The sequence below is a fragment of the Lepus europaeus genome, chromosome 10 (genome assembly GCF_033115175.1).
Source record: "Lepus europaeus isolate LE1 chromosome 10, mLepTim1.pri, whole genome shotgun sequence".
NCBI lineage: Eukaryota > Metazoa > Chordata > Mammalia > Lagomorpha > Leporidae > Lepus > Lepus europaeus.
In genome coordinates, this window is record NC_084836.1 from 110,766,042 (window position 1) to 110,793,432 (window position 27,391).

Genomic DNA, 27,391 nt, shown 5'->3' on the forward strand with positions numbered 1-27,391 from the left:
AGCAGGTGATGGCCCTGGTCCTTGGGCCCCTGCCACCCATGTGGGAGACATGGATGGAATTCCATGCTCCTGGCTTCAGCCTGGCCCAGTCCTTGGCTGTTGCAGGCATTGGGGGAGTAATCCAGCAGACCTCTCTCTCTCTTTCAAATAAGTAAAGTGTTAAAACAGCAGGATGGCTTTGCGTGTGTTTCATTTGTTTCTAATTGGTGAATTTTCACAAGGCCCTCTCTGGGATACTACCCAGATCTAGATGGTGCAGGGGCATCACCCCTGAAAACCCCGAGCCCCTTCTTCATCGATAGCTCCACCCCTCTCCCCACCACCACCCCTGGCACCCACAACCCTGACTTTTATCACTGTAAGCTGAGCGTGCCCACTCTGGCCCACTCTGTGACTTTATATAAACAGACTCTTCTAGTGGCATCCTTTGCATACGGCTTATTTTTCTCAAACTCCTTTTTTGAGCTTCATCTCCAGAGTCATGCATACACGTCATTTGTTCCTTTTATGGTGAATGATGTGACAAAAATACTCTATCGATGAGACTGCTGTTAGTACATTGGCTGCTACTGTCCACGCCCCATTGCCAGGGCCTCCACACCCTCTCCATCTCCTACCCTTGACTCAGGCCGTAACTCTGGTCTCTCCACGTACCTGGAGGGACGGTCCCTCCTGGGCCCCACCTTTCTCCAGGGCTGCCTCTGGCTGGCCAGGCTGGGCAGCGACTCACTGGTTTCAGACATGACTGACTGCAGGGTCAGGCACTTGTCGGCTGTTACAACACCCAGGTCTGGTATTGCGGGGCCTGGGTTCCTGTCCCAGCTCTGGCTGCTGATCCCAGCTTCCTGCTGCTGGGGCTCCTGGGAGACAGCAGGTGTTGGCTGGGAAAACACGACTGAGATCCTGGCTCCCAGCTTTGGACCTGCCTAGCCCCGTCTTTATGGGCATTTTGGGATTGAGCCAGCCACTGGGAGCTCTTGTGTGTGTGTCTGTCTCTGCAGCTTCCAGGGAACACTAATTTTAAAAGACATGACTGGAGGGAGAGGCTCCTTCTTCTAAGGTACACCCCAGCCCTGCTTGGTGGCCATGGCCATCAGGCACCAGCGCACACAGGCAGGGCTGCCAAGGGCTTCTCCTCTTCCCACAACCTAAGCCCTTTGAGGGCTTTTTCATCCAGGATTGGATCCCTTAGTCTGTGTGCTTGAGATTGGAGCTGTTTTTTATTCCAGATGTTTGTCATGTTTGGGAATACGTGCGCATACATAATGAGACGCCTTGGCAAAGGAACCCGTGTCTAAACATGGAATTCGTTTGTGCTTCCCAGACCGCAGCTAATCTTACACCACGTGGCAAATCGTTCCCGCGTGGAACAAAGTTCCATGGCGTGGAATTTTCCACCGTAACACCATGAGTGGGCTCAAAATGCTGCAGGTTTGGGGGCATTTTTGGATTTCACATTTTTCACTCGGGGATGCTTAATCTGTTTAAGCAAAATTGTGGGTCAAATTCGATCTTTTTCTGAAATATCTGAAGCGAATAAACAGTGCAGAAAAGAGGATAAGGAGGGCCTAGGCACCTAGCTTAGCTTCCGTCCCCGGCCCCGGGTCCTGACTCCAGCTTCCTGCCCACACAGCCCCTGCCCGGGGGGAAGCAGCGATGGCTCCGGTAAGTCACGTGCCTCTGCCACCACAGGAAACCCTGGGTTGAGTTCCCGGGCTGGCCCCAGCCATTGTGGGCGCGTGGGCAGTGAAGTGAGGCAGCAGACGAGAGCTCTGTGTCTGTTTTCAAGTAAAGAAAAACCATTTCTATACATTAACTATAACCTACAAGTATGTAAATAGCCATAATTAACATTGCTGTGCATGTTTTAAACTTTTATATAAATTTCCCATACTGTAACCATTCTCTACTCACAGGTTTTCAGATACACTTACTGTTGATATATGTAGCTTATGCTCCTTGCTGTAAGAATTAAATAATTCTATACATTTGTATCAATGTGATTGTTATTATTAAACTTACTTGGGTGGTTATTTGAAAAACAGAGAGATCGCCTATCTGCGAGTCCACACCCCATATGGCCTCAGTGGTTGAGGCTTGGCCAGGCAGAAGCCAGGAGCCCAGAGCTCCATCCAAGCTCCGTACAGAACACCTTCAATGCATCCAAGATGTGGCCTGGAACAGGTCGCGCTCCCCAGAGCTGCTGAGCACCAATAAGGAATGAAGGCAAAGCCAGCGTGTGTCCCGGGCCCGAGCCACCAGGGGGCGCCAGACTCCAGCAAACCTTACCTGATTGTCCAGTCCTGGGGCTGGAGAGGCACTAGGTCAAAACCACCCATGGGGATTCTAATGCAAGCATCCCGTGCTCCCACTCCACACACGCACACACACACACACACACACACCCTGCTCATTCTAATGCAGGCATCCCGTGCTCCCACTCAACACACACACACACACACACACACTGCTCACCAGCTGACCGAGCTGGCAGCCTCTCCCTCCCCTCCTGCAAGTTTTATCAAATCTCCACATACCACAATTCCTGTCTCACCCCACTCTCGCCACCCCTCCCGTCCCCCAAGCCCACCCTCCCTCCTGGGGCCCCCGGATCATCCCAGGGCTGTGCAGACCTCATTTGACTCTCACAACTCTGGCTGGGGCAGGAGGCCATGGGGCCAGGTTTACAGCCTCCTGGAGGGAGAGGAACCGAGGCATAGAGGGAAGGTGGGCGCCCAGGGGACACAGCAAGTCAGTGGCACCGCTGGGGGCAGAGCCAGGGCTCCTGTCAGCCAGATCACTCCTGGGCGCACCTGCACTGCACCCTCCCCCACCCTCTCCCGGGGACCGAGGCTTTGGGAGGACCTTAATGGGCACGGTCAAGAGAACAGCTCTCCTGGCCCCCACTCGCTGTGGGTGTGGCCTCGGGAAGTCTCTGCTCCTCTGTGCTTCCGTGGGGGGTGGGGGTGGGGACAGCAGCTGGGTCCCTGCCGACCAGGACATTCTGTGACTGTGAGACTGGTGCCCGGACCACCCGCAGCCCTGCTTTCACAAGCTGGCCACTCTGTGTGCTTCGGCAGGGAGCGAGTCCTCACTGTACCCCCACCCCCGGAGGCTTGAGATCAGCCGTGAGTATCCCCACTTCACAGATGAGGACACTGAGGCTCAGGGAAGTGGAGACCGTGGCTGGGCCATGGCGGCAGCCCCCGGGGCAGGGTGGAGTAGAGGGCTCCGCCTCAAAGGGCAGGCTTTGGCTTCTACTGTAAATGGTACAGAGAAACTTCTGGAAGCTCAGACCTGGAAGCCCCGCAGCTGCCCTCAAGCAGTGGTGTGGGGTCTTGTTCGGAGAGCACGGGCCGGCAGGATGCAGGTTCTCCAGCCCCTCGGCTGCCTCCCTCCGCCTCACCCCTGTCCTGGGCCCACAGACAGGCACAGCAGCCCGGCCAGAGCCCGTGAGCAGATGCGGTTTTATTATCGCCAGACTGCAGCATCCTGAACCTCACCCTGCGCCAGCCCCAAGGCAGCCCGGGAGCTCCGGCAGCCAAAGGCCCGTCCCCCGCACGGGACCAGACGGAGCAGACCAAAGTGCCTCGGAGCGGGCCTGGGGGCTGTGAGTCCCGGGCAGTGCCCCCAGCCCCTCCACCCCACGGGAGCCCAGAGCAGCCCACACTCAGGGGCAGAGCAGGCTGGGCTGGCCGCCACGTTGTGGGGGATCCGCGGGCTCCTCTTGGCTGACATGCAGTCCGGGAGTCCCTCCGAGCTGAGCCGTGGGCCCCCCGCAGGGCCGTGAACAGCAAGTGTGAAACTGGTCGGGGGGAGGCCTCTGGGTGCTGAGTGGGGAATGGGCAGGCCGGCCCCTCGGCAGCAAACGTCCAGGCTCCAGAGCTGGCCTGGGGGAGGCCCGGCCACCATGCTGCAGCCCCGGAGGTCCGGAGAAAGCCAGGCCGCACAGCTGCAGCTCCCTCCAGCTCCTCCCGGACACCGCCTCTCCAGGCCCCTCACCCCCGCACGGGAGCGGCCTGGAAGCCCCTTCCCTCCGTCCTCCAGGGCCTCAGTCCCCCAACCCCACCCCAGCAAGCAGGAGGGCCCAGAGACCCAGTGTGAGCCCAAACACGCCAGGATCATCCTCTGCCAAGCAAACCGAAGGGGCTCAGGATTGCAGGATGACCCCCAGCTGGAGCCCAGACGGGCTCCCCTCTTCCTGGGAAACGCTTCTTGGCATAGCCCGCAGGAGCACCTGCCTGACAGTCTGACCCAGGCACTCCAGGAGCTCTGGCTCCCCAGGGCTCCTGCACGGTGGCCCCAAGTGCACTGGAGTCCTCAGGGGCAGGCTCAGGCTCAGACACACAAACCAGGGACCACCACCACTGCGCCCTAACCTGTCCCCACGCCCCCCCCCCCCCCGGCACCAGCCTCCCAGCCAAGGGCTCCCATTGCCTCTTCTGGTGCAGAGGGGGAGGAGACGGAGCGCTGCACCCTGCACCTGTCGGCTTCCTCCACTCTCACCCGGGACATCTGTGAGCGAGGGGCAGACTGTGTGCTGGGCCACGGTCTCCCTGGTCCACCCCGAGGCATGTCAGCCCCTCTACACCCCAGCTTTCCCAGGAGCTCTCAGCCCACCATTCGGGGAAGTCAGTTAAAGTGGGGGCAGGGTGGAGGAAGCGGGAGAGTCAACGTGAACATCCTGGGTGGGTGATTTGTCCGGAAAAGCACAAAAGCCGAGGGACGGGTGACCTGGGGGAGGTGGGGGGGATGGGGGCAGGGGCTGACCAGGACTCTCAGGCCCCCCTTGCCCTGGGCAGAGCACGCCTGGAGGGTCTAGCACATTCTATTCTTCGGGACACCGCCACCAAGCAGGGGTGCCACAGGAGGCCTTAAACGTTCGGGTGCGGCAGTGAGCTGGCCCGAGGCTCCAGGTCGAGTCCAGTCCTTCGTGGCCACCTGCTTGGCAGTGCACAAAGATGGGTCCTGGCGTCCTCAGCAGGGACTCCCGGCTCTGCAAAGACAGCGGCAGGGTGAGGCTAAGGGAGCCGGGGCGCCCAGGGGGAGCTGCCAACGCCTCAGGCTTGCTCTCCAGAGCAAAATCCCCCTCCCTGCCCTCCACCCCCATCTCCCTACCCTCCACCCCATCTCCCCTACCATCCACCCCCATCTCCCCTACCCTCCACCCCATCTCCCCTGCCCTCCACCCCCATCTCCCTACCCTCCAGCCCCATCTCCCCTACCCTCCACCTCCATCTCCCTGCCCTCCACCCCATCTCCCCTACCATCCACCCCATCTACCCTGCCCTCCACCCCCATCTCCCCTACCCTCCATCACCATCTCCCCTGCCCTCCACCCCATCTCCCCTACCCTCCACCCCATCTCCCCTGCCCTCCACCCCCATCTCCCCTACCATCCACCCCCATCTCCCCTGCCCTCCACCCCCATCTCCCCTGCCCTCCACCCCATCTCCCCTACCATCCACACCCATCTCCCCTACCCTCCACCCCCATCTCCCCGCCCTCCACCTCCATCTCCCCTGCCCTCAACCCCATCTCCCCTACCCTCCACCCCCATCTCCCCTGCCCTCCACCCCCATCTCCCCTACCCTCCAGCCCCATCTCCCCTACCCTCCACCTCCATCTCCCCTACCCTCCACCCCATCTCCCCTTCCTTCCACCCCATCTCCCCTACCATCCACCCCCATCTCCCCTGCCCTCCACCCCATCTCCCCTACCCTCCACCCCCATCTCCCCTGCCCTCCACCCCATCTCCCCTACCTTCCACCCATCTCCCCTACCCTCCACCCCCCTCTCCCCTACCCTCCACTCCCTCTCCCCTTCCTTCCACCGCCATCTCCCCTGCCCTCCACCCCATCTCCCCTACCCTCCACCCCCATCTCCCCTGCCCTCCACCCCATCTCCCCTACCCTCCACCCCATCTCCCCTACCCTCCACCCCCCTCTCCCCTACCCTCCACTCCCTCTCCCCTTCCTTCCACCCCCATCTCCCCTGCCCTCCACCCCATCTCCCCTACCCTCCACCCCCATCTCCCCTTCCTTCCACCCCCATCTCCCCTGCCCTCCACACCATCTCCCCTGCCCTCCACCCCCATCTCCCCTGCCCTCCACCCCCATCTCCCTGCCCTCCACCCTCCATCTTCCCTTTCCTCCATCTCCCCTTCCCTCCATCCCCACCCCCACCCCGCAGCCTCGCCCTTTGATACTGAAGCTCCATGGGATAAGAACCAAGTTCCGCAGGACTCTCCTAGCCCCAGGATGCCCGCCTCTGCTCACGTGCATCTGCTGTTCCCTTGCTGGTACACTGTCCCCACCCCTCCCCCATTCTGCTTCACTCTTTTTCATTCTTAAGGTCACTGAAACCAGCAGCGCCTGCAGCACGGGCTCCCAGGTCCTGTAGGAAGCGGGGGAACCCACAGAGCTCAGCATTCACCCCCAGGGCCGTGCCTACCAGGCTGGTATGGTCCCTGAGTGGGACCCTAAGCTAGGGTCAAAGAGTGGAGTGTGGCGGGGGCAGGGCAAGAACAGAAACTCCATGTGCATGAGCAAGCACAGGACAAGGCTGCCAAGGCTGGCCCCGCAAGACGAAGGTTTCATTTGTCACAGGCACACTTGACCCTGAGACCAGCGGGGCCCACTCTCCTTCAGCCCTTGTCACAGAGCCTTACCCTGGCCCCCAGCTTCAGTCGTGAGGACACTGGCATGGCACCAAGTGGGGGGAGGGTGAGGGCTGGGGAGGCAGAGGGACTGAAGACAGGGGAGAGAGGAGGGCGGGGAGGAGGGTCCCAGCATTCAGGGTGAGCCTGGGGCAGGGTTCCAGAACTGCTCAGTGTGGGGTTGGAACAGCAGGACTTTTCCATCGTTGAGCTGTAGGTCAGCCCTCCCGGCGTTCACTCCGTATCTTAGGGCAGGAGTTGAGTGCTGGCTGTACCCCTAGATCCCAACAGAGCACTGCTCGGAAAATGTGGGCCAACTGAATGAATGAATGAGTGAATGAATGAATGAGTGAGTGAAGCCCTGCATGCTCACCTGGCAGAGAGCAGGTGCTCTGCAGGGACCAGTGGAGGGTGCGTGCGTGCGTGTGTGCGTGTGTGCGTGCGTGTGCGTCCTGGGGAGGGTCTGGTCCGTCCTGCCCACACTCTGGGTCCCTGCTTCTCCTGGGGTGGCCCTAATTAGTCACAGGACACCCTTGGGGTCCCCTTGGGGGACCGTTGTCTGCCAAGGGCCATATGGGTACTTAAAACATCATCTGTGGGCCACACAGAATTAGCAACTTACCAAGCCGCCTGCTGTAGATTTCTGAGTCTCGTGCCTCACCCGTGGCTGCCTTGGCAGAGCCAGACCGAGGTCGCCGCCCCGCCCTGCCCCGGGATCCCCGCCCCCAGGGAGCCCCGCCCCTGTCGCACCTGGAGAATGAGGCTCAGGTCAGGAGGTGCACGAAGAGGATGGCCAGGCCAATGTTCAGCAGGATCACCATGCAGATGAGGACGGTGTTGGGGACCTGGAGTGGGGACAGAGGCTGCCTGAGTGCCCGGCGCCTCCGAGCAGCGGCACCTTCCCTGTCAGGGCCAGAAGGATTCTGGGAAATAAGGATCCGGGTCCTGGAGGGTCCACAGAGCGACAGGAGGCTGCCCAAGAATACTCAGTGGACGGAGTGGGCCTGGAGCCTTCCTGGCCACCAGCTCCTACTGAGAAGCATCCCCTGGTCTCCCAGAGCTGCTGCTCCTGGCTCCCAACCACCCGTAAGCCAGCCGGGCTGCTGGGCCCTTCCTCCGCCTCCAGGAAGCCCTCCCTGCTATACCTGGTAGCTGATGCTGCCGTGACCTGGCAGGGGTGCCCTTCCCCCAGCTGCCCCTGCTCCAAGAACTGCCCTAGCTGAGGGGATGCCAGGTGCTAAGGCACTCACCTCAGAGTGGGAGGTCTCTATGGTGTCCTCTAGGCCCCGAACCCTCTCCCATCAGGCCAAGGACACTCTCCGCTGAACGTGGCCCCCGCCCGACCCTGCTGCCCACACCTGGCTCCACCCTGGCCGCCCACCCCTGGCGGCAGGCTCACCTCTTCGACCTCCACCTCCGCCTCGGCTGCCTGCGCCGCCTCCTTCCGGGCCTTCTTCTTGGCCCCGGTCTTGCTCAGCCCTCGGGCCTCAGTCTTGCGGGCCTTGGCCTTGGGCACGATGGGCTTGGGCTCCAGCTTGGCCGGCGACTCGGGTGCGGGCTCGGGGTTCCGGAGCGCGGGGGCCTGGCCCGGGGCGGTGGCGGGGGACGCGGGCGCGGGGGACGCGGGCGCGGGGGACGCGGGCGCGGAGTCGGGGTCGGCGGCCTCGGGCTGGGGGTCGTCCTCGAAGGGCGGCGGTGCGGGCGGCGCGGTGCGCACGGCGTAGCTGTGGTAGCCCCGGTACAGGGCCACCTCGGGCTCCCGCGACGGTGCGGGCGGTGCCTGCAGCGCCTCGATGGCCATGTGCTCACTGGCCGGGCGCGCGGGGCTGCGGCGGCCCGCGCCCGCCGCCGCCGCCGGGGTGGCCGGCCGGCTGCCCTCGCCGCCGCCGCCGGGCTCGCCGTTCCAGGCACCGGGGCCCAGCAGGCCGTCCTTGGACGCGCCGGGCCGGGGCCGCTTGGGCTGCGGGGGCGTCCCGGCCGGCGACGGGGGCCCTCCCTCTGGCCGAGGGGTCTCGCGCTCGTGCAACTGCGGGCTCTCGCGGGGCGGCTGCGGGAGGCCCGCGGCTCCCCGGTCTGGCGGCTCCAAAAGGCTCTCGGAGTGCTCCAGGATCTCCTGCAGCAGTCGGCGCTTCTGGTATTCAGGACCTGCCGGGGCAAGGGGCCGAGGCTGGGCTGGCACCCGGGAGCCCCGTGGGCCAGCCGCTCAACCCCACCCGGCCGCGCCCCCCACCCATTTGCAGCCCTGGTGGAGCGCCAGGCACTGCTCCCAAGCACCCTTGCTTGGCCCCACGAGGTTGCCCCTACTGTGAACCTCACAGCAGGCAAAGGCCAGAGCCACGCCGCCTGGGTGATGTTCTTAAGTGTGCCACTCGCCTCTCCTGATCTGGAAAACGGGCCTAGCCTTGCCTCCTTTATGTACACCAATGGAAGGATTCACCGCGGGAATGCACAGAGCGCCGGCGGCACGAGCAGGTGCAGCTGTGGCTCTGGCTGGTTGTTGCGCCTCTTGGCACCCGCAGGGGGAGCACTGTGACCAGCAGTGACTGATCTCCCAGGCAGGGCCTGTGCTCCTGGGTGTCCCTTGGGAGTCTTTGCTGCAGCCCAGTCATGTCAGAAAACACGGGAGTGATCACGCGGCTCACCTGACACCCTTCAGCACAGAGAACACGGACCTCCTGCTCTGGGGGCCTCCAGGGCCCATCCAAGGGCGGGGTCGGTGCCTGAGCCAGGAGGGGCTCTTTCCTCTGCAATCTCACTCCCCCACCCAGCCCCCTGCGCACCCCAGGGTCTAGTTGCTCACCTGGCCTGCGGATGGGCCACCCTGCTCCTCTTAACCCACCTGCCCTGCCAGCACTCCCTGGGGCAGGCCTCGGCTGAGCAACACCCGCACCACCTGATCCCCATGCAGGGTGCGCGCTCCCGGGCCCCACCCTGCACCTACTGAGTGAGAAGCTCAGGGCGGGCCCGGCCACCTGTCAAGTCTGAGCGTCACTGGCCTCATCTGGCCTCGGCTCCAGTGGCCTCTCCTGGGAGCAGCCCTCCCTGACACCCCCCCCCCCCCCGCCCCGCCTTGTCTGAGTGAGCAGAGAGCTTCCCCTGAGCTCCACTCGCTGCGCTGTGCGAAGTTGCATCATCACAGCGCAACAGCAGCCGCAGTGGCCAAGAGCCGCCCCGGGGCCTGGGCCCGCAGCGCCCATGCGTTAACCCCTGCCCGGAACAGCAGGCGCCATTCTTCTCCCATTCGCCAGATCAGTAAGCTGGGGCTTACAGAGGCTGGGGAACTTGCCCCAGGCCTCACGGCTGGTAAACCCCGGAGTCAGGACGTGCCCATGTGCAGTCCTGTGCTCTGGCCCCTGCTCTGCTGTCTCTGTGATCCTCGGTTCCTTCCAGATTCTGGTTAGGTTAGGTTAGGGCTAGGGGTAGGGGTAAGGGTAGGGGTAGGGTAGGGGTAGGTTAGGGTTAGCTTAGGGGTAGTTAGGGTTAGGTTAGGGTTAGGGGTAGGGGTAGGTTAGGGGTAGGGTTAGGTTAGGGGTAGGGGTAAGGGTAGGGGTAAGGTTAGGGTTCGGGTTAGGGTTAGGTTAGGTTAGGAGTAGGGGTAGGGGTAGGTTTATGGTTAGGGTTAGTTAGGGTTAGGGGTAGGTTAGGGTAAGGTTAGGGTTAGGTTAGGGTTAGGGTTAGGGGTAGGGGTAAGGGTAGGGGTAAGGTTAGGGTTCGGGTTCGGGTTAGTTAGGGTTAGGGGTAGGTTAGGGGTAGGGGTAGGTTTATGGTTAGGGTTAGTTAGGGTTAGGGTTAGGGTTAGGTTAGGGTTAGGGTTAGTTAGGGTTAGGGTTAGTTAGGGTTAGAGTTAGTGTTAGGTTAGGGGTAGGGGTAGGGGTAGGTCTATGGTTAGGGTTAGTTAGGGTTAGGGTTGGGTTAGGGTTGGGGTTAGGGTTAAGGTTCGGTCCCCCAAGGCCTTCCTAGTCCTGATACCTGGGCAGTGCCCAACGCGCACTCGACCAACCATGAGCAGGGGCGGGAAGGCTCTTTGGCTCCTCAGCCATCAGCGCCTGCTCATCCTCTAACCCAGTCCAGTCGTCTCGGAGCAGAGACAATAGATAGGCCGGCAGGAGCCGCCTCCGTGACTGCAGCCTGGGCTGCCCCACCCCAGCTCAGCCTGAAGCAGGGAAGTGCCTCCCCTGCCCCTCGCTTGACCCATCAAACACCTGTACCATGCGCACCGTGTCCCAGAGTTTCCAAAACCCACAGCACTCATGCGGACACCCTGGGCATCTCAGCTGTCCCCCAAGCAAGGGGAAGGGTCCGCCCAGCAGCTGCCCGCCGCGTGCCTGGCTGGGCCTACCTGGCTGGTAGAAGTCCGGCGCCAGCTCCCGGGCCAAGCTGCGGGCGATGTTGGACTCCTGGTTGGCAGCCAGGGCAGCCTGTTCCGCTGCCTCGGCTTTGGCCCTGGCGTGGCTTGTCCTGAGAAGACAACATGTGGGAGATCAGGGTGCCGTCGGCCCTCCCAGCCCACACGGAGACTTTACAGAGCGTTCTTTCACTCAGGCTGCCAGAGGGTTTTTAAAAATTGGTTACTTATTTGAAAGGCAGAGAGAGACAGACAGAGCTCCTACCCACTGCTTCACTCCCCAAATGCCTGCAACGCTGGGCCAGGCCAAAGCCGGGAGCTGTAACTCAATCCAGGCCTCCTAGACGGGTGGCAGGAGCCCAGCTGCTTCCAGTCACCATCACTGCCTCCCAGCACGAAGATGGAATGAGGAGCCGGAGCCGGGTGTTGAACCCTGGCACTCTGACGTGGGACCTGTCTTAACGGGCAGGCCAAATGCCTGCCCCTGCCTGTGGCCCAAACTGCTATGCCAGACTACATGTCCCAGGCTCCCTTGCACTTCAGAGGTGTCAAGTGTCTGAGTGCTGCCCAGTGCATCATGGGAAGGCAGGGTGCCGCTATTCCAGGCCTGGCCCATAGAAACATCTATGCCCTCTGCATTTCTCCAGTTGCTGGCTGAATGCAGAGAGAAGAAGGCACCAGAACAGGGCTCTGGGTCTCTGTCATCACTGACCCCTTGGGCAGTCTGGTGTGCCCCATGCGCCCCTTCTTGGAAAAGGGACGCAGCGACAGCGCCACATTGCTACCAAAATATTTAAAAGAACAAATCTGTATGTTCTTCTTTATTAACACATCCAGCAGCATTTGAGCTGCATTAATGACTTTAATTTTAAGGCTTAGATTGGCACAAACGATATTTCAAGGATGTATGCAATGACAGTAACGTGACGTCAAAACAGAGGCGATTACGACTGGCGACAAGGCACAGACACTGCCGATACCGGCATCGTTTACCACGCACTTCCATCATTGAAGGAAATGTGAACTTCCAGCCAGAGGCTGGGCAGACTACGGATGCTGTCTCTCCCGTCTGTAGTGCACGTTCCCGGCGCCCTGTCCTGATCCCTTCCCTAGGTTCATGTCTCTTCCCCTTGCTGCTATCAGTGGTGCCTGCTAATGGCTCCTGGCTCCCAGAGAACTGCCAACCGACAGAAGCCACCTCGTTCCGGAAGTGAAGACAGAGCCAGCCCTGCCCAGGCAGCCCGCAGCAGCCCACAGCAACGGCCGGTGGGCACCTGCCAGCGTGTCCTGCTCTAGAAAGAATGTAGCGTGCGAGGGCCAGTGTGGAGCGATTCTGGGGGCCAGGCTGAAGCAGGTCTCCAGCCGAGGTCACAGCCTGGCTGCTTCCTAACCCTCCGGGGCCTCCCTCCCTCCGCCCCTCTGCAGCGTGCTTCCTCGATAAATCACTTGCACAGAATCACCATCTACGGTTCTGTTTCTAGGGAATCGAGCCTAAAAGCGCTGGCCAGATTCACAGAGCCCCTTGCACTCCATCCACAGACCCAAGTTAAGAAACGCAGTGGAAGGAAGGTCAAGTCCGTGACTGACTGCGTGGAGCAGAGGGCCCGCCCATCGACGCGAGCAGACCAAAGCTCACACACTTGTCCTGTGGAGTCCCAGAGACGCTGCAGCTGGACTGACGGAGGTACCTAAGCAACAACACCCCCTCTTTACGCACAGCCAGGCAGGGTGCAAAGTGGTTATGGCTGGAGCCCCAACCCCACCTTGTATTCTCTGAGCTACCCTAGAGCATGTGCCAGGCACCACCAGGAGCTGACGACCGAGACGCTGGTGGACCAGGCCGCTGGCTCTCATCCTTACTGTAAGGTGGGGGAAATGGACAATGAACAGAAAATCCTGAATAACACGGAACTAAGTACAGAGTATTAGGAACCAGGGCTGGGGCACAGCAGGTGCTACTTGCCACGCCAGCATCCTCTATCAGAGTGCTAGTCTGAGTCCCGACAGCTCTTCTGATCCACCTCCCTGCTAATGCACCTGGGAAAGCAGCAGAAGATGGCCCAAGTGCTTGGGGCCCTGCACCCACATGGGAGACCCGGATGAAGCTCCTGGTGCCTGGCGTCAGCCTTGCTCAGCCCTGGCTGTTGCAGCTATTTAGGGAGTGAGCCAGTGGATGGAAGCTCTCTCTCTCTCTCTCTACCTCTACCTCTACCTATCTCTATCTCTCTCTATCTCAATCTCTCTCTCTCTCTCTCTCTCTCTCTCTCTATCTATCTATCTCACCAGGCAGTGAGGAGAACATGTGCAAAGGCCCTGAGACAGGCCCAGATCTGGTGCCTTGGGTGACTGCAAGGCCAACTCAGTGATCCCACCTCCGTGTCCCCATGTCCAGCAGAGCAGTGCACCCAGACAGGGGCGACAAAGCACCCCCACCCCACCTCACCCCGCCACCTCTGACCCTTGCCAGGCCTCTGAGGTGGTGTTTCCCTGGCTCCACTTCATAGATGGGGCAACTGAGACTCGGAGACCCTTGCTCAAGGCTGCAGAATAGTAGTTAGCACACCGAGGACTTCACAGAAACGAATTCACTCACCCCCACCCCTGCACCGGAGCTGTGTGATGGAGGAAAACACAGAACGAGAACGTTTGAAAGAACCCCGCCCCAGGTTACACAACCCGCAATGGAGCGAAGCTTCCAACCACGGCGTTCTGGGCTCCAGGCCTTTGTTCTAACCACAGTGCTTCCTCTTCCACTCCACGAGGTGTGGAGTGAGACGCCAAACCCAGAACTGTCTGAGTCCTAGGTCCCAGCACTCTCCACTGCACCTCCCGGCCACACCGCCGCCTACCCAGTGAAGGAGGGCACGGAGGAACACACACACACACACACACACGGCCATGAACTCGTGCCCGAGCACGGGGGCAGCAGAGGGAAGAGGCAGGGCCCCGCTCTGGAATCGGCAGCCCTGGATTCCAATCTTGGCTCTGCCTGGGGACAGGTAAAGATGACTCAGTCACTCGTCGTAGGTACAAAATTTGCAGGGAGGCCAGGAAAAACCAGTAATCAAGATAAATCATATTTTACTGCAGTATTTTTATGAATCAAATAAATGCCAAAAGAAAAAAAAATCCTTGCTGAACAAATCATAGGTTGTTAAGGACGGACTGGGTTGGCTCCTGAGCTGTGTCCCTCTCTCACCTCACCCTCCCCTGGTCCTCACCCACGGGGACTCCAGGACACTGGCTCGCCTCACTCCATGCCTCAGTTTCTCCATCTTTCAAGTGGACACGATACTTCTCCCCTCTTGGAGGCGCTGTGAGAGGCAGCACCTGAGCCTGCTCAGTCCACGTGGTGGGGGTGGTGGCGGTGGCCACAGAGGAAGAGGAAAGGGCCGTGACATTGGAAACAAAACCGAGGGCAGCCACGGGCGGCCGCGTGGATCCCAGGTGCAGTTCTGCCCCCCACCCACCAGCCATGTGGATCCCAGGCGCAGTTCTGCCCCCCCACCCACGGGGTGCCCGTGGGACAAAGTCCTCAACTTTTCAGAGCCGCTTCCCTGGGAACCTGACACGGTAGTGGGGGAGGAGGGGCGGCGCTGAGCCAAGAAGATGCCTTTTTTGGTGCTGTGAGCCGAATGACGCTCATTTGCAGTGCCTTGGCGAGCCGCCGTTGTGGGACTCGGCCCGAAGTGGCAGCTTCCACCCAGACTTCTGGAAGATTCTGGGGGATCAACTGCAGACCCGTCCAGGCAGCCAGAAGGGGGCCCAGGGCAGGGTGCACTGCTGGGTTGGAGGAAACACACCCACTCTGCTGCCCCCTCCATCAGCCTGACCCCAGGGAACTCCTCAGCAGCCCTCTCTCCCCCACCCCCACCTTTTGGACCCCAAGACAGCTCCCAGCGCTCCAATCTTCAGGCCAGGGGTCCCAGTGTTCTCCCATACTCCCCTCCCCAGCTTCTGTCTCTCCTGCCCTGCTTGGAGCTGTTGACCCTGCCCATCTCCCAGTCCCCCTGCCAGTCCTCCTGCAAAACCCCTCCCCCATCTGTCTCCCTGCAGCTCTCTCTCACACACACACACACACACACAGCAAGCTGGCGGCACAGGGACTGTGCTTAGCCCGGCCTCCCATGGCCTCACCTCTGGCTTCAAATCTTTGCAAGGCTTCCTCTCGTCCTCAAAATGAAGTCCCGGGGCTCTCCTGGTCCTCCACCGGAGGCAGTCTCCACAGGGGATGACAGGTGCTCACAGGGCCGAGGGCAGGTGGCGCCCTGGCTGTCCAGTGCCCCCCAGTGTGGTCTACGCACCTCCCCACCCCAGCATCTCCATCACATGGGGGCTCTTTGGACAGGCACATTCCAGGGCCCCACCCCAGTCTGCTGGAGCAGAACTGAACGGGGCAGAGCCCAGGAATCTGTGCGTCCTAAGCCAGGTGCGCTGCGGCTCACTGAAGTCCGAGAAGCCAGCAGGTGCACGCCTGTCAGAAAGTCCAGCTCTGCCTTGGGCCACTCCCAGCAGGCTCAGCGCCCCAGGAGCCTCCCATGTGTGTCTGTAGCCCTGAGACAGGACCCTGGGGGCAATACACCAGCCATTTCCCCTTGGACCACTCACCACATCCAGCCTGGGGCCTGCGGGGAGGGTCCCCCAGGGCGGCTCTGCCCCCCACCCCGTGGGGTGGGGGTGAGGGCAGGAACTGGGGCAAGGGGAGGGGCAGAGAGAAGTCAGGCTTCTTGATTGCATTCAGATTATCTTTCGTCAGCAAGATTAAAAATAAGGCTGGTGGTTCTGGGATGGGACAGGGCCTGCGCCCAACAGAACCACTTCTGGGAGCTGCCCCCCGGCCCTTGCCTGCTTCCCGTATCCACAGCTGCCCAGGTAGGGCCGCCTCGCTCCACTGCCTCCCCCAGGCCCTGGTGGCTCCACAGGATCCGAGGACACTCACAGACCTGCCCTGACTCCAGGCCCTTGCTCTGTTCCCTGCCTGGAATGCTCTTCCTGTCTTAAAGGGCCAGCACATCGGTCTATTCATCTGATACAACGAGATGACTACGACGTGTTGGGCACTCCTCTGGGCACTGTGAACACAGAAGCAAACCCAACATCCAAAAACCCATTCTAGGGCTCCCATTCCACTGTGGGGGAAGCAAATGCCTGTCTTTGTAGCACTCGTGAGCTCAGAATATTTTTCATATTTTTGAATGGTTGGACAAAACACTCAATATTTTGTGACATATGAAAATCACATAGAATTCGTACAGCAGTGTCCACATCAGTAAAGTTTTATTGGAACACGGCCATGCTCAATGATACTGTCTAAAGCTGAGCTGTTGCCATGGAGACTCTAACCAATAAAGCCCAAACTATCCACCACCCTGTCCCTCACAGAAGCGATTTTCTGATCCCTATTCTAATGCATTCGTTCAACAAACGTCTCTTCTACTACTCTTGTTAATGGTCACGACCTCGGCTACTTGTTAGAGGCTCTGCACTCAACTCCACTGTGGCCTCCGTTATAAACACAGCAGACTTCAGAGAGGCGGAGTCCCTTTCGCGAGGTCGCACAGCTAGCAGGAGAAGCTGCCCAAGCTGCCTCTGCCCCCGGGCACCAACGTCTTCCATGTGCCAAGGCCACGGGTAGAGATGAAAAAGACCCAGGAGCCCCTGGCGAGCTGGCAGCCTAAAGCAGCCTAAAGATGCGGCCTAAGGCAGGCCAAGTCTCTGCAAACCAGTGGACGAAGAGGGGCTCAGAGCGAGGCCTGGCCGGATTGCTGGGGCACAGATCCAAGCTCTGCTCCTTGGAACCTTGAGCCTCAGTCTCTCATCTGCAAAATGGGAACCAAGCAGCACCCACCCCAGAGGAACGGTGCAGGAGATCTGTGTGTCACAGTCACAGATCTCAGGAGAGGGGCTGGGCCACATGGGTGCTATTTAAGTGCTTGTTACATAAAACCAACAAGAGACCAGTGGGTTAAGCGGCTGCTTCCAACACAGCATCCCATATGGCAGCACTGGCTAGAGTCCTGGCTGCTCCAATTCTAATCCAGCTTCCTGCTGATATGCCTGGGAAAGCAGCAGAAGATGACCCAAGTCCCTGGGCCTCTGCCACCCATATGCGAGACCCAGACGGTGTCTTTAACTCCTACCTTCAGCCTGGCCCAGACCTGGCTATTGCAGCTACTGCAGCCACTTGAGGAGTGAATCAGCTGAAGGCAAAGCTCTCTCTGTCTCTCCTTCCCTCTGTGTCACTCTGCCTTTCAAATAAATAAATAATAAATCTCTTTTAAAAAAATGAACAAGAAGGGGGCTGGAGCTGTGGTGTGGAGGGTAGAGCCACCGCCTACGGTGCCAGCATCCCATATGGGAGCTGGTTCAAGTCCCACTGCTCCACTTCTGACCCAGCTCTCTGCTATGGCCTGGGAAAGCAGAGGGGCCCAGGCGCTTGGGCCCCTGCATCCACATGGGAGACCCAGGGGAAGCTCCTGACTCCTGGCCTCGGATCAGCCTAGCTCTGAACATTGAGGCCATTCGGTGAGTGAACTGGTGGATGGAAGACCCCCCACCTCTGCCCTCTGTAACTCTCTCTTTAAAATAAATAAATAAACCTTTTAAAAAAAAAAAAGGACCAGGAAGCCCAGTTTTTAGAGAGGACTAAGCTAAATGCTGAATGTGCTCAATTGCTCTCTTTAGAATGAGAAGGAAAATCCTTCTGAAGGGAGCCTGGGGGAGGGGCTGACAGCCCATCCCCGCCCAGGCCCCTGCCAGCCCCCTGGAGCCTGGAGGGGTGGTTACAGGACAGCGCTGCCAGGCGTCTTCCTGGGATTGGGGATGCTTCAGATGCCACTGGCCTGCCCTCTCCCAAAATAGCCCCTCGCCCCCAGCTCCGGCTGGTCACCATCACTTCCCCAGGACTACCAGAATCCCACTAATTAGGAGGAGGAATCACAGCTGAGCATCCAGGCCCTGGCCCAGGGAGCTCCCGGGAGAAATTCCCCTCCAGCCCCAAGGACGCAGGCAGTGAGCCCCCAACCTGGGACCCCATTCGCCCTCATTCTGCGAGCGTGTGCTGAACCCCTGCTGCGTGGGGCCAGTGCTGGGTGCCAGAGAGACAGACAGTGGTGCACAGCGCAGACGGCACCCCACCGGGAGGCCCCTCAGCACAGGGTAGGGGCAGGCACTCAACTCCGCTCTGTTCTAAGGACCCCGCCTCCAGGTCTTCAGCTGTGAGATGGGGATAACACTCCTCTCGTGCAATTCCTGGCAGTCTGAATGAGCTAACACCCAAGTGCTTAGCAAAACTAAGTGCCTAACACAGACTCACTATCACTGTTCTTGTTTTTGTCATTATTATGATCATGCTTAGCAGTATTCCCTTCCAGAATTCTACCCAGTGCCGATACACTGGGATATGCCACTGAACAGTTTCGCCTTGTGCCCACGTTGTAGCAGGTGTCAGTACTTCCTGCCTCTCTCTTGCTGACATCCCACGTGTGGGCTCGCTGTACCCGTGGCCCTGCTCACCAGGTGAGGGCACCTGGGCTGTTTGCACATGTGGGTTGTCACGGAGAACGCTGCTACGAACGCTCACGCACACGTCTCTGGGTGGACAGAGCCTGTCGATTCTCGTGGGCGTATCCGTGAGGGTGGAATGGCTGGGTCTGTGGAGGATCCGCCAGACTTTCCCAAAGCGGCGGCAACATCTTACGTTCTACCAGTAACATACGGGGGTTCCAGCCTCTCCACGGCCTCGCTGCACCTGCCCCTGTCCGTCTGTCTGATGACGGCCACAGCAGCGGTTTGGGAAGTGCTGTCTCTTCATAGTTTGGTTTGGATTTCCCAGCGTCATGGTCATCTGTGCATCTCCCTAGAAGAAGGAACTACTCAGACCCTCGGTCGGCTTTCATGCACTTGGGATTTGTTTGTTTGGGTTCTGGAAGTCCTCTAGATAGTCCAGATACAAGTCCCTTCTCATAGCAAACTGTCTGTAATTTGAAGATACTTTTCCCAATTTGGGCTAACTTTCTCTTTCTTGCAGTGCTCTTTAAATCACAGAAGTTCCAGGCAGAGGCACTGTGTGCAGCAGGCTAAGCCCCCGGCTGCAGCACCGGCATCCCATATGGACGCTGGATGGAGTCCCAGCTGCTCCACTTCCAGGTTGCTAGTGCACCTGGGAAAGCAGCAGAAGATGGTCCAAGTCCTTAGGCTCCTGCACCCACATAGGAGACCCGGATGAAGCTCCTGGCTCCTGGCTTCAGCCTGGTCCAGCCCTGGCCATTGTAACCATTTAAAAAAAAAAAACAAAACATAGTTGTTCTAAATTTCAATTTAGTGCAACTGATCTATTTGTACTATTGTCTTCTGTACTTCTGCTGTCACAGCAAAGTTTTGTGGAAGATCACAGAGACTTAGTCCTACATTTTCTTCCATCATGCTTTTGGCTCTTCTGTTTAGACCCATGAACATTGCCTCTCCTAAGACAAATTGGAAAATAACCTATGGGTTCACACTGACCCAGGAGCTAAGAACCAGGGCCATTTTACAGATGGCAAAGCTCGGGCACAGTGAGGTCAAGTCACTTACCCATAGTCATTATTATGGAAGGTGAGCCATGCCCGGGCCCTTCCCTTGACGGCAACAGAGCCTGGCAGGAGACGAGACAAGGTGAGCAGAGCACTGGGCAAGAGCAGCCCATCTGGTGGGTTGTAAGTTCACAGTCTGTACTTCATAATACACGTAAATATGCAAATAAAACTTATTTTATTATCCTTGTGTTCGTTATTAGAAAATGTACATTAAAGGGGCAAGGGCTAGGTGCTTGGGACACTGCGTTCCATACTGGAGAGTCTGGGTTCAAGTCCCAGCTCTGACTTCCAGCGTTAGCTCCTGCTCATAGGCACCCTGGGAACAGCAAGGATGTGGGTTACTGATCTCTACGTGGGATCCCTGGACGGAGCTCCTGGCTCCGGACTTCGGCCTGGCCCAGCCCTGGCTGTTGTAGGCAACTGAAGAGTCAATCAGCAGACGGGAGAGATCTCTCTCTTTCTCTCTCTCTCTCTCTCTATCTTTTAAATAAAGTGAATAAATTTTAAAGTATATTATACACATAACATACAATTGTATTATAAAAATGATATGGCTTCATTATAGAAAATTTGGAAAAAAAGTAGGATTTTTAAAAAAGAAAACAATTCTTTGATATCTTGCGGTGGTTAGGAGCACAGCTGAATGGCCATGAGTGACTTAAATTCTCTGTGCCTCAATTTTTCCATCTGTTAAATGGGGACACAAAAAGCCCTACCTCGGGGCTGTGGGGATTAGAGTGAATGAAGTAGCTGAGGCTCAGAGAGCATCCAGAGCAGGGCCTGGCGTGCTTTCAGCCCTGGGCAGGCATTTGCAACATTAAAAACGTGGATCTGTCCTAGCTGAAGTGGAGGGTGGGGTGGGTTCTGAGTCTGGGGGTCTGTGCTGCCCCCACAGGCCCTGTGCAGAATCTCTCTGCTGGAAGCCCGGCCCCCGTCCCCTGGCCACGGAGGTGGCTCCTTCCAGATCCTGCATCGTGGAGACCTATCTCCCCTTCTTAAAGAGCTGCCAGCCCCGTGCGAGGTCCCCTCCCTGGCTGGGGATGGAATGCGGCCCTCCTAGCCCCGAAGACGGAAGCCAAGTAACAGGAGTCGCTGTTTGCTGAGTGCTAACCCCGTGCCAGACACTTGACCTATGCAGTCGGCTGAATAACGGCCCCAGAGAGGTCCAGCTCTTAATCCCTGGAACCTGGGGACGCTGCCGCACATGGCAAAGGGGCTTTGGAGGTGTGATCGAATTCAAGATCTTGGGATGAGGGATTATCCTGGACTCCACGGGCAGCCTAAATGTAACCACAAGTGTCCTTACGACGGGGACGGCAGGGCTATTTTTTGACAGGGGAGAAGCCGCGGCGGGGATGGAAGCGGAGACGGCAGTAGAGTGCTTTGAAGTCGGGGGGGGGGGGGGCTTTGAGGCAAGGAATGGGGGTGGCCACGGGAAACTGCAAAGTCAGGGGATGGGATCCCACCCTCCGAGTACCGGCAGGACCTGGCCCTGCGGTTGCCTTGACCCGGGCAGCCCAGTGACCTCCACGGCGGCGAGAGGATCCCTCTTCGCATTTAAGGCGCCCGCCTGGGGCACGCTGGCAGCCCATGGCCAGAGGAGATAAAACAGCTGTGCGGCCTCAGGTCCCCCTCCAGGCGGCCCGCTTTGCAGGGGGAGATCGTTCGCCCAAAGCTGGAACAGGCCAGACTGGCCGAGCCTGACCCCACATCTGCTCCACCCCGAAGCCTTTGCTCACCTTGCCCAGGTCAAGCCCATTTCACAGACGGCTACAGACCTTCCTCAGAGGAGTTGGGAGGCCCCGACGTGCGTGTTCCCGGCACCCACGCTCCCGTGGGAGAGCGCGTGGTAGCTGCCTGGGCCTTCTCCCTTTCCCAGAGAAAGGCTGGTCTGCTGCGGGGCTGCAGCCAGTGAAATGCCCTGGAGGGGACCCTGGGCCTCGCTCGCCCTCCCCCCGAGGCCTGGCCTGCAGGGAGGCCGTCCCCACGTCCCTGGGTAAGCTGGCGGAGCAGCCCGGAACTTCCTTCCGCCAAAGGCCTTTAAAGTGGCGTTTTACTATCTGTCCAACAGCACCGTCAAAGCCGCAGCGGCCTGAAGCCACTGTGCAAACACAGCAGCTGTCCCCGGGTTTGAGCCTTTCTTCGCCTCCATCCGTGTGCACCCCTGGGAACCCCGTAAAGGTGCGATTGGGAGGCATCGTGGTGAGGTGCATGGAATCCGCAGTCCTGCTACCTGGAGTCGAATTCCGACTCAGACGCTCACGGGCTGTGTGACCTGCTCAAACCCCAGAACCTCTCTGTGCTACCTCTGGGAGACTTCCCAGAAGGCTGCTGCGCTCCCACTCTGGTGCAGTGCCCTCCCCTCTAGTGTGTGCTGAGCCCGGTGACAGCTTCTAAGACACAAAATACGGCAAAGCAGATGGGATGCCATTTCCACGCAGTGTGTACAAGATGGCTTGACTCCAACCGCAGACCCTCCTGCTGTCTTGGCGAAGCCGGTTATGTGCAGGGGGCACCCACATGGCAAGGAACTGAGGGTGGCCTCCTGCCAACATCCGGAAAGGCATTGAGGCCCTCAGTCCAACAGCTCGCAAGAAACTGGATCCTGCTAACAACCAGGTGTGTGAACCGGAAGTAGATCCTTCCCCCGTGCAGCCTTCAAGTGAGACCACAGCCCTGGCTGACACCTTGACCTCTGCCTTGTGAGAGATGCTGAGCCACAGGACCCGGCAGAGCCACGCCCTGAAACCCCACAGAGACTGTGAGCTTATACATGTGTGTTGTCTTAAGTGGCTGCACTTGGGGATAATCTGTTATGCAGTCACAGATGTCAAACGCTGGGGCTGATGTTGGGGCACAGCAGGTTAAGCTCCAACACGGCATCCCATGGGAGAGTACAGGTTCGAGTCCCAGCTGCTCTCCTCTTGATCCAGTTCCCTGCTAGTGTGCCTGAGAAGGCAGAAGATGGTCCAAGAGCTTGGGCCACTGGTGGAGACCCAGATGGAGTTCCAGGCTCCTGGCTTTAGCCTGGACCTGCAATTGTGACCATTTGGGGAGTGAACCTGTAGAGGGAAGATTCTCTCTCTCTCCCCCCCCCATCTCTTCTCTCTCTCTCTCTCTCTGTCACCCTGCCTTTCAAATAAATCTTTCAAAAAACAGGTAACAGAGGCCAGTGCTATGGTGTGCTAGGCTAAACCCTCGCCTGCAGTGCTGGCATTCCACATGGGCATCGGTTAGAGTTCTGGCTGCTCCTCTTTGGTTCCAGCTCTCTGCTGCAGCCTGGGAAGGCAGTGGAGGATGGCCCAAGTGCTGGGGCCCCCGCACCCACATGGGAGACCCGGAGGAAGCTCCTGGCTCCTGGCTTCAGATCAGCCCAGCTCTGGCCATAGCAGCCATTTGGGGAGTGAACCAACTTGGAAGACCTTTCTCTCTGTCTTTCCCTCTCTCTATCTGTAACTCTACCTTTCAAATAAATAAATAAAATCTTACACAAAAAAGCAGGTAACAAATACAATGGGATAATTGATAATGGCCACCTGCTGGGACTGTTAGGAAAATTAAGTGCTCAGAGCGGTGCTTGGCTCAGAGAACACACTAGGAAAGTGTCTACTGTCCCTGTTACAAATTTCTCCTTTACCTGCTTGCCCCAGCTCCATACATTCGTAGCTATTGTTTCAAATTGCTCAACTGTTTTTCTTCTTTAGAAATCCAGCATCTACATAGTTTTGTGCTTCTGATTTCTCTCCTAGGAATCTGTCCCAACACCCAAATCATGCAAAATGACCCAGGGACAAATAAGAGCATTTATCGCAACACTGTTTGTTAAGGGCATCTGAGTCAAGCCGGCAGTTGGAAGCTGGTTAACTCATTTATGGCATAGCCATCGGAAGGTTTATTCTGTAGCCAGCAGCAGGAAGGAGGGGGAGCTTTATGGACTGATGCTGAGTGAATTCCAAGATGTGTTTGGTTGAAGGGCAAGGTCTAAGAGAGCACACACCCTCTGTAACACTGTGCAAACAAACGTGCTGCTCCTCTCCATGTGGAATATTCATGGGAGGACAGGGAAGAAGCTGGTAAGACAGGTCGCATGTTGGGAAGAAACTGAGTGTCTGGGAGCAGGTGGAAGGGAGACAGACAAATATTTCAGAGAGATCATGGAAATGGGATCCAATGATAAGTTGATTTTGGTTCAAAAAATCAAATTCATGCATTTGAGAGGTTACCAAAAAAGTTCATGAAAATACACATTATGCAAAAACTATGCATGGATTACAAAAATATCTTGCACCAAAATAAACTTCATTCTATCATCCGTGAACACACACACACACACACATGCACGCACACATACACACACACAGCCTGGTTTATTTGGGGCTGGTTCATTTCCTTCCACTCCATCTCCTCCTCTCGGCCCTGCCCTAACTGCTCACCACCCTGCCCTGTGCCTGGAAGACTCTTCCACAGCCTGCAGCACCCAGCAGCACCCCTGCTCCCGGCACTCAGCCCATGGCAGCCACCAGCGAGAGGGTGGAGGGAGAGGGTGGAGCAGACAGAGGTCTGGGTGTTCCAGCCGTCGCTCCACCAAATCCCCACGTTGTGGCTTCAGCCCTGGGGTCCCAACGGCTCCTGGTGGCTGCTAGCCCTGGACGCCTCACCAGCCCCTGCTCACTTCCTGCCCACGCCTCTGCACACTGTATCTTCACTAAAGTCTCTTCAAGCCTCTCCTGCCAGAACCCCGGAGGTGCATCACGTAGACTCATACCAAAAGCCAGAGCTCTACGCTGTGGTGCAGCGCGTGTGGGTGTGGGGCCAGCAGGGGGATGATGTCAGTTCTTCACTACAGCAACCCTAGGGCTAGGATGTTATTCTGTCCACCCAATACATAGGGAAACCTCTGGGTGCAGCCACGCAGCCAGGAAACACTGGCCTGGCGGAGAGCTGCAGGTCCACCTGGCTGCACAGCCTGAGCTTTGCCTCTGCAGAGGCTGCCCAGGGTCAGTCAGTGCAGGATGGCCCTAGAGGCCTTGCAGGCCAACCCCCTGCCTACCTAGCAGAAGAGGGCAGGGCTGGGCTGATGCTTGGGTCTCACGGGCTGGTCCTGCCTTCCCTGGTGGCCTGGAATGCCTCCTTGGAGCCGGAAGGCTTGGCTGAGATGCAGGCAGGGGGTGGCGGGGAGGGGTGAAGGGAGACATGCAGTATTTGGCATGGCGGGGGCGGGCACCCCTGCAGTGAGAATGGTGTGGAGGTCCCCCTGCTGTGCCAGGTGCTATATAGTTGCCGTGTGCTGGGGAAGACAATGTTCTGGGCAGGAGGCCAAGGGGTCAGGGTGACAGGGGATGGGGGTTACCTGGGAGACTCAGCGCAACTGCTGGTTACCCACCAGCCCAGAATATCTCAGCTGGCACGACCCTACTGGAGGTTGAACCAGAGACTGAGCCTGGATGCGAGTTTCCCTTCCTGTGCCCACCTGGCACCGGAAGCCTTGCCCAGAAGCCACCAGCACGTTGGACCCTGACCTAACACTTTCCTGTGACAGCCACACTCAGTTCCCAGCCAGCCAGAAACGCCCAGCTCCTCACATGCATCCTATCTCCTGTTTCTTCCTCTGGGGCTTTTTAAAAAATTATTTATTTATTTATTTGAGAGGCAGAGTCACAGAGAGAGAGAGGGAGAGACACAGAGAGAGGTCTTCCATCAGCTGGTTCACTCCCCAGGTGGCCGCAACAGCTGGAGCTGGGCCAATCCAAAGCCAGGAGCCAGGAGCTTCTTCCAGGTCTCCCACACGGGTGCAGGGTCTCAAGCACTTGGGCCATCTTCCACTGCTCTCCCAGGCCATAGGCAGGGGCCTGGATCGGAAGTTGGAGCAGCCAGGACTCGAACCAGTGCCCATACGGGATGCTGGCGCTGCAGGCAGAGGCTTAGCCCACTACACCACAGCCCCAGCCCCAGCTCTGGGGCTTCTACATGGGCTGTTTCCTCTCCTGAGAACACTCATACGCACCTCCAAGCTTCACTTCCTTGCTGGGTGAGCTCCTACCTCGCTGGGTGAGGACCCTTGCTGGGAGAACTCACCCTGACTGCCAGCTCTCCGCTCGCACAGTCCCCTGCACTCAGCTGCCAGGTGACATCGCCTTCCTTTGATTATTCCGGGAGCCCCTGCTACCACACAGAGGCTGGCACGCGGATGCCTGCTTAACCAACAAGCATTCAGACTCCTCAAATGCTCGTTGGACACGTGTTGTTATATGGGCAGAAAATGTTTGACTGTGTGAGTCGCCGAGCTGGAGAGACCTCCAGGAAGTGTCTCATCTCATGCAGGCCAACACGGTGACAAGAGGGGGACTGCGGTTCAGGGAAGCCCTGGGGTCAGTTCCAATTTCCAGCCATTGGGATCCCTACTCCATACGGTCGCATTGGAAGGCTTGCTCACGACGTGACAGCCCCCACCTAAGTGTGCACACCTTCTGCCACTCCATTCCAACAGCATCCTCACAAGACGGACATGGCTACCATAACTGTCAGTGGACAGATGACACAGCTGGGACCCTGGACATTTCAGTAACATGCCCAAGGGCACAGAGAGCAAAGGATGGGAAGCCAGAAGGTTTGGGCGCCCAGCAGGTGCTCGCGGAAGCCGTGGTTGACCAGGCCGACACGAGAGCTGGATCATGCACCAGGTAGAGCAGAAACTCAAGCCCCTGGCCTCGCTGGCCTCTTGCCCTGCGAGACTGGGAGGCTTCCCGTGGCCTAGGAAGCCGTGCACGTCTCTCTTTAAGAAACTGGGGATAGGACAAAGGCCTTGCCACCCTCCCCAGGAGGCCAGGGCTGTCATGGGCTCCAGAAGGGGCCACAGCCTGCTGGAGAATGGCCCACGCTGCTCCTCGTCTGTACCCAGAGCCCACCATCACCATCATCATCACCATGACCATGACCGTCATCATCACCATCACGACCTCTATCATTAATAACAGAGCCCACCATCACCATCATAATCACCATCACCATCATAATCACCATCACCATCGCCATCACCATAATCACCATCGCCATCACCATCATCACCATCATCACCATCACCATCATCACCATCATCATCGCCATCACCATCACCATCACCATCGCCATCGCCATCGCCATCACCATCACCATCACCATCGCCATCACCATCACATCACGACCTCCATCATTAATAAGCAACACCTGCTGAGCACCTACTGTGGGCCAGGAACTACGCCAAAGCACTGTGCTATCTCATGTAAATCCTCATAACATTCTCTAGAGTAGATGTCACAATCAAGTCCCATTTTACAGGGAAGAAGGCTACGCTGCCGGTGGAAAAGGGAAAAGCCAGGACATCAAAACAAGAACATGGAGGCATTGCTTAGTGTTGGAGTCACATGACCTGGTCTTAAAGCCCCAGCTCCCCCACTTCCAACTTGCATGACCTTTGCCAAGTCATGAAATCTCTCCAAGTCTCAGTTTCTCCAACTGTAAAATGGCTTAATAAAAGCACTTAGCTACCCCTAGAAATATCGTGAAAATTAACTGAACTGTGGCATGGAAGATGTATATTCACTCCACTCTGACAAGCACTTATGGAACACCTGCTGTGTGCCAGGAGAACAGGGGAGACTCACCTCCCAGAGCACTCAGACTAGCTCAGCATGGTTCCCGCACACAGTAGGCGCCCATGGAGGGAAACAGCTATTTTCGTTATTATCACTTAGAGATTTCTCTCTCTGCACGGATTGGACTCAAGAGCCTGCTGACTTGGCCCGGGGAGCGCCCTGCCCCTCCCCCGGCCTGGTT

At 58.3% G+C, this 27,391-nt stretch overlaps 1 protein-coding gene across 1 annotated transcript in view; it reads right to left on the reverse strand.

The window, feature by feature from the left end:
• Positions 1–4,406: 4,406 nt before the first annotated feature.
• JPH2 (junctophilin 2) overlaps positions 4,407–27,391 on the reverse strand; it is a 70,046-nt gene continuing 47,061 nt past the window's right edge. The window contains exons 3-6 of the mRNA XM_062202365.1: positions 10,998–11,116; positions 8,058–8,803; positions 7,409–7,503; positions 4,407–4,996 (exon numbers count right to left, since the gene is read on the reverse strand). Coding sequence (XP_062058349.1) covers positions 7,423–7,503; positions 8,058–8,803; positions 10,998–11,116 — 946 coding nt within the window. The 3' untranslated portion in view covers positions 4,407–4,996; positions 7,409–7,422. The remainder of the gene's footprint in view (positions 4,997–7,408; positions 7,504–8,057; positions 8,804–10,997; positions 11,117–27,391) is intronic.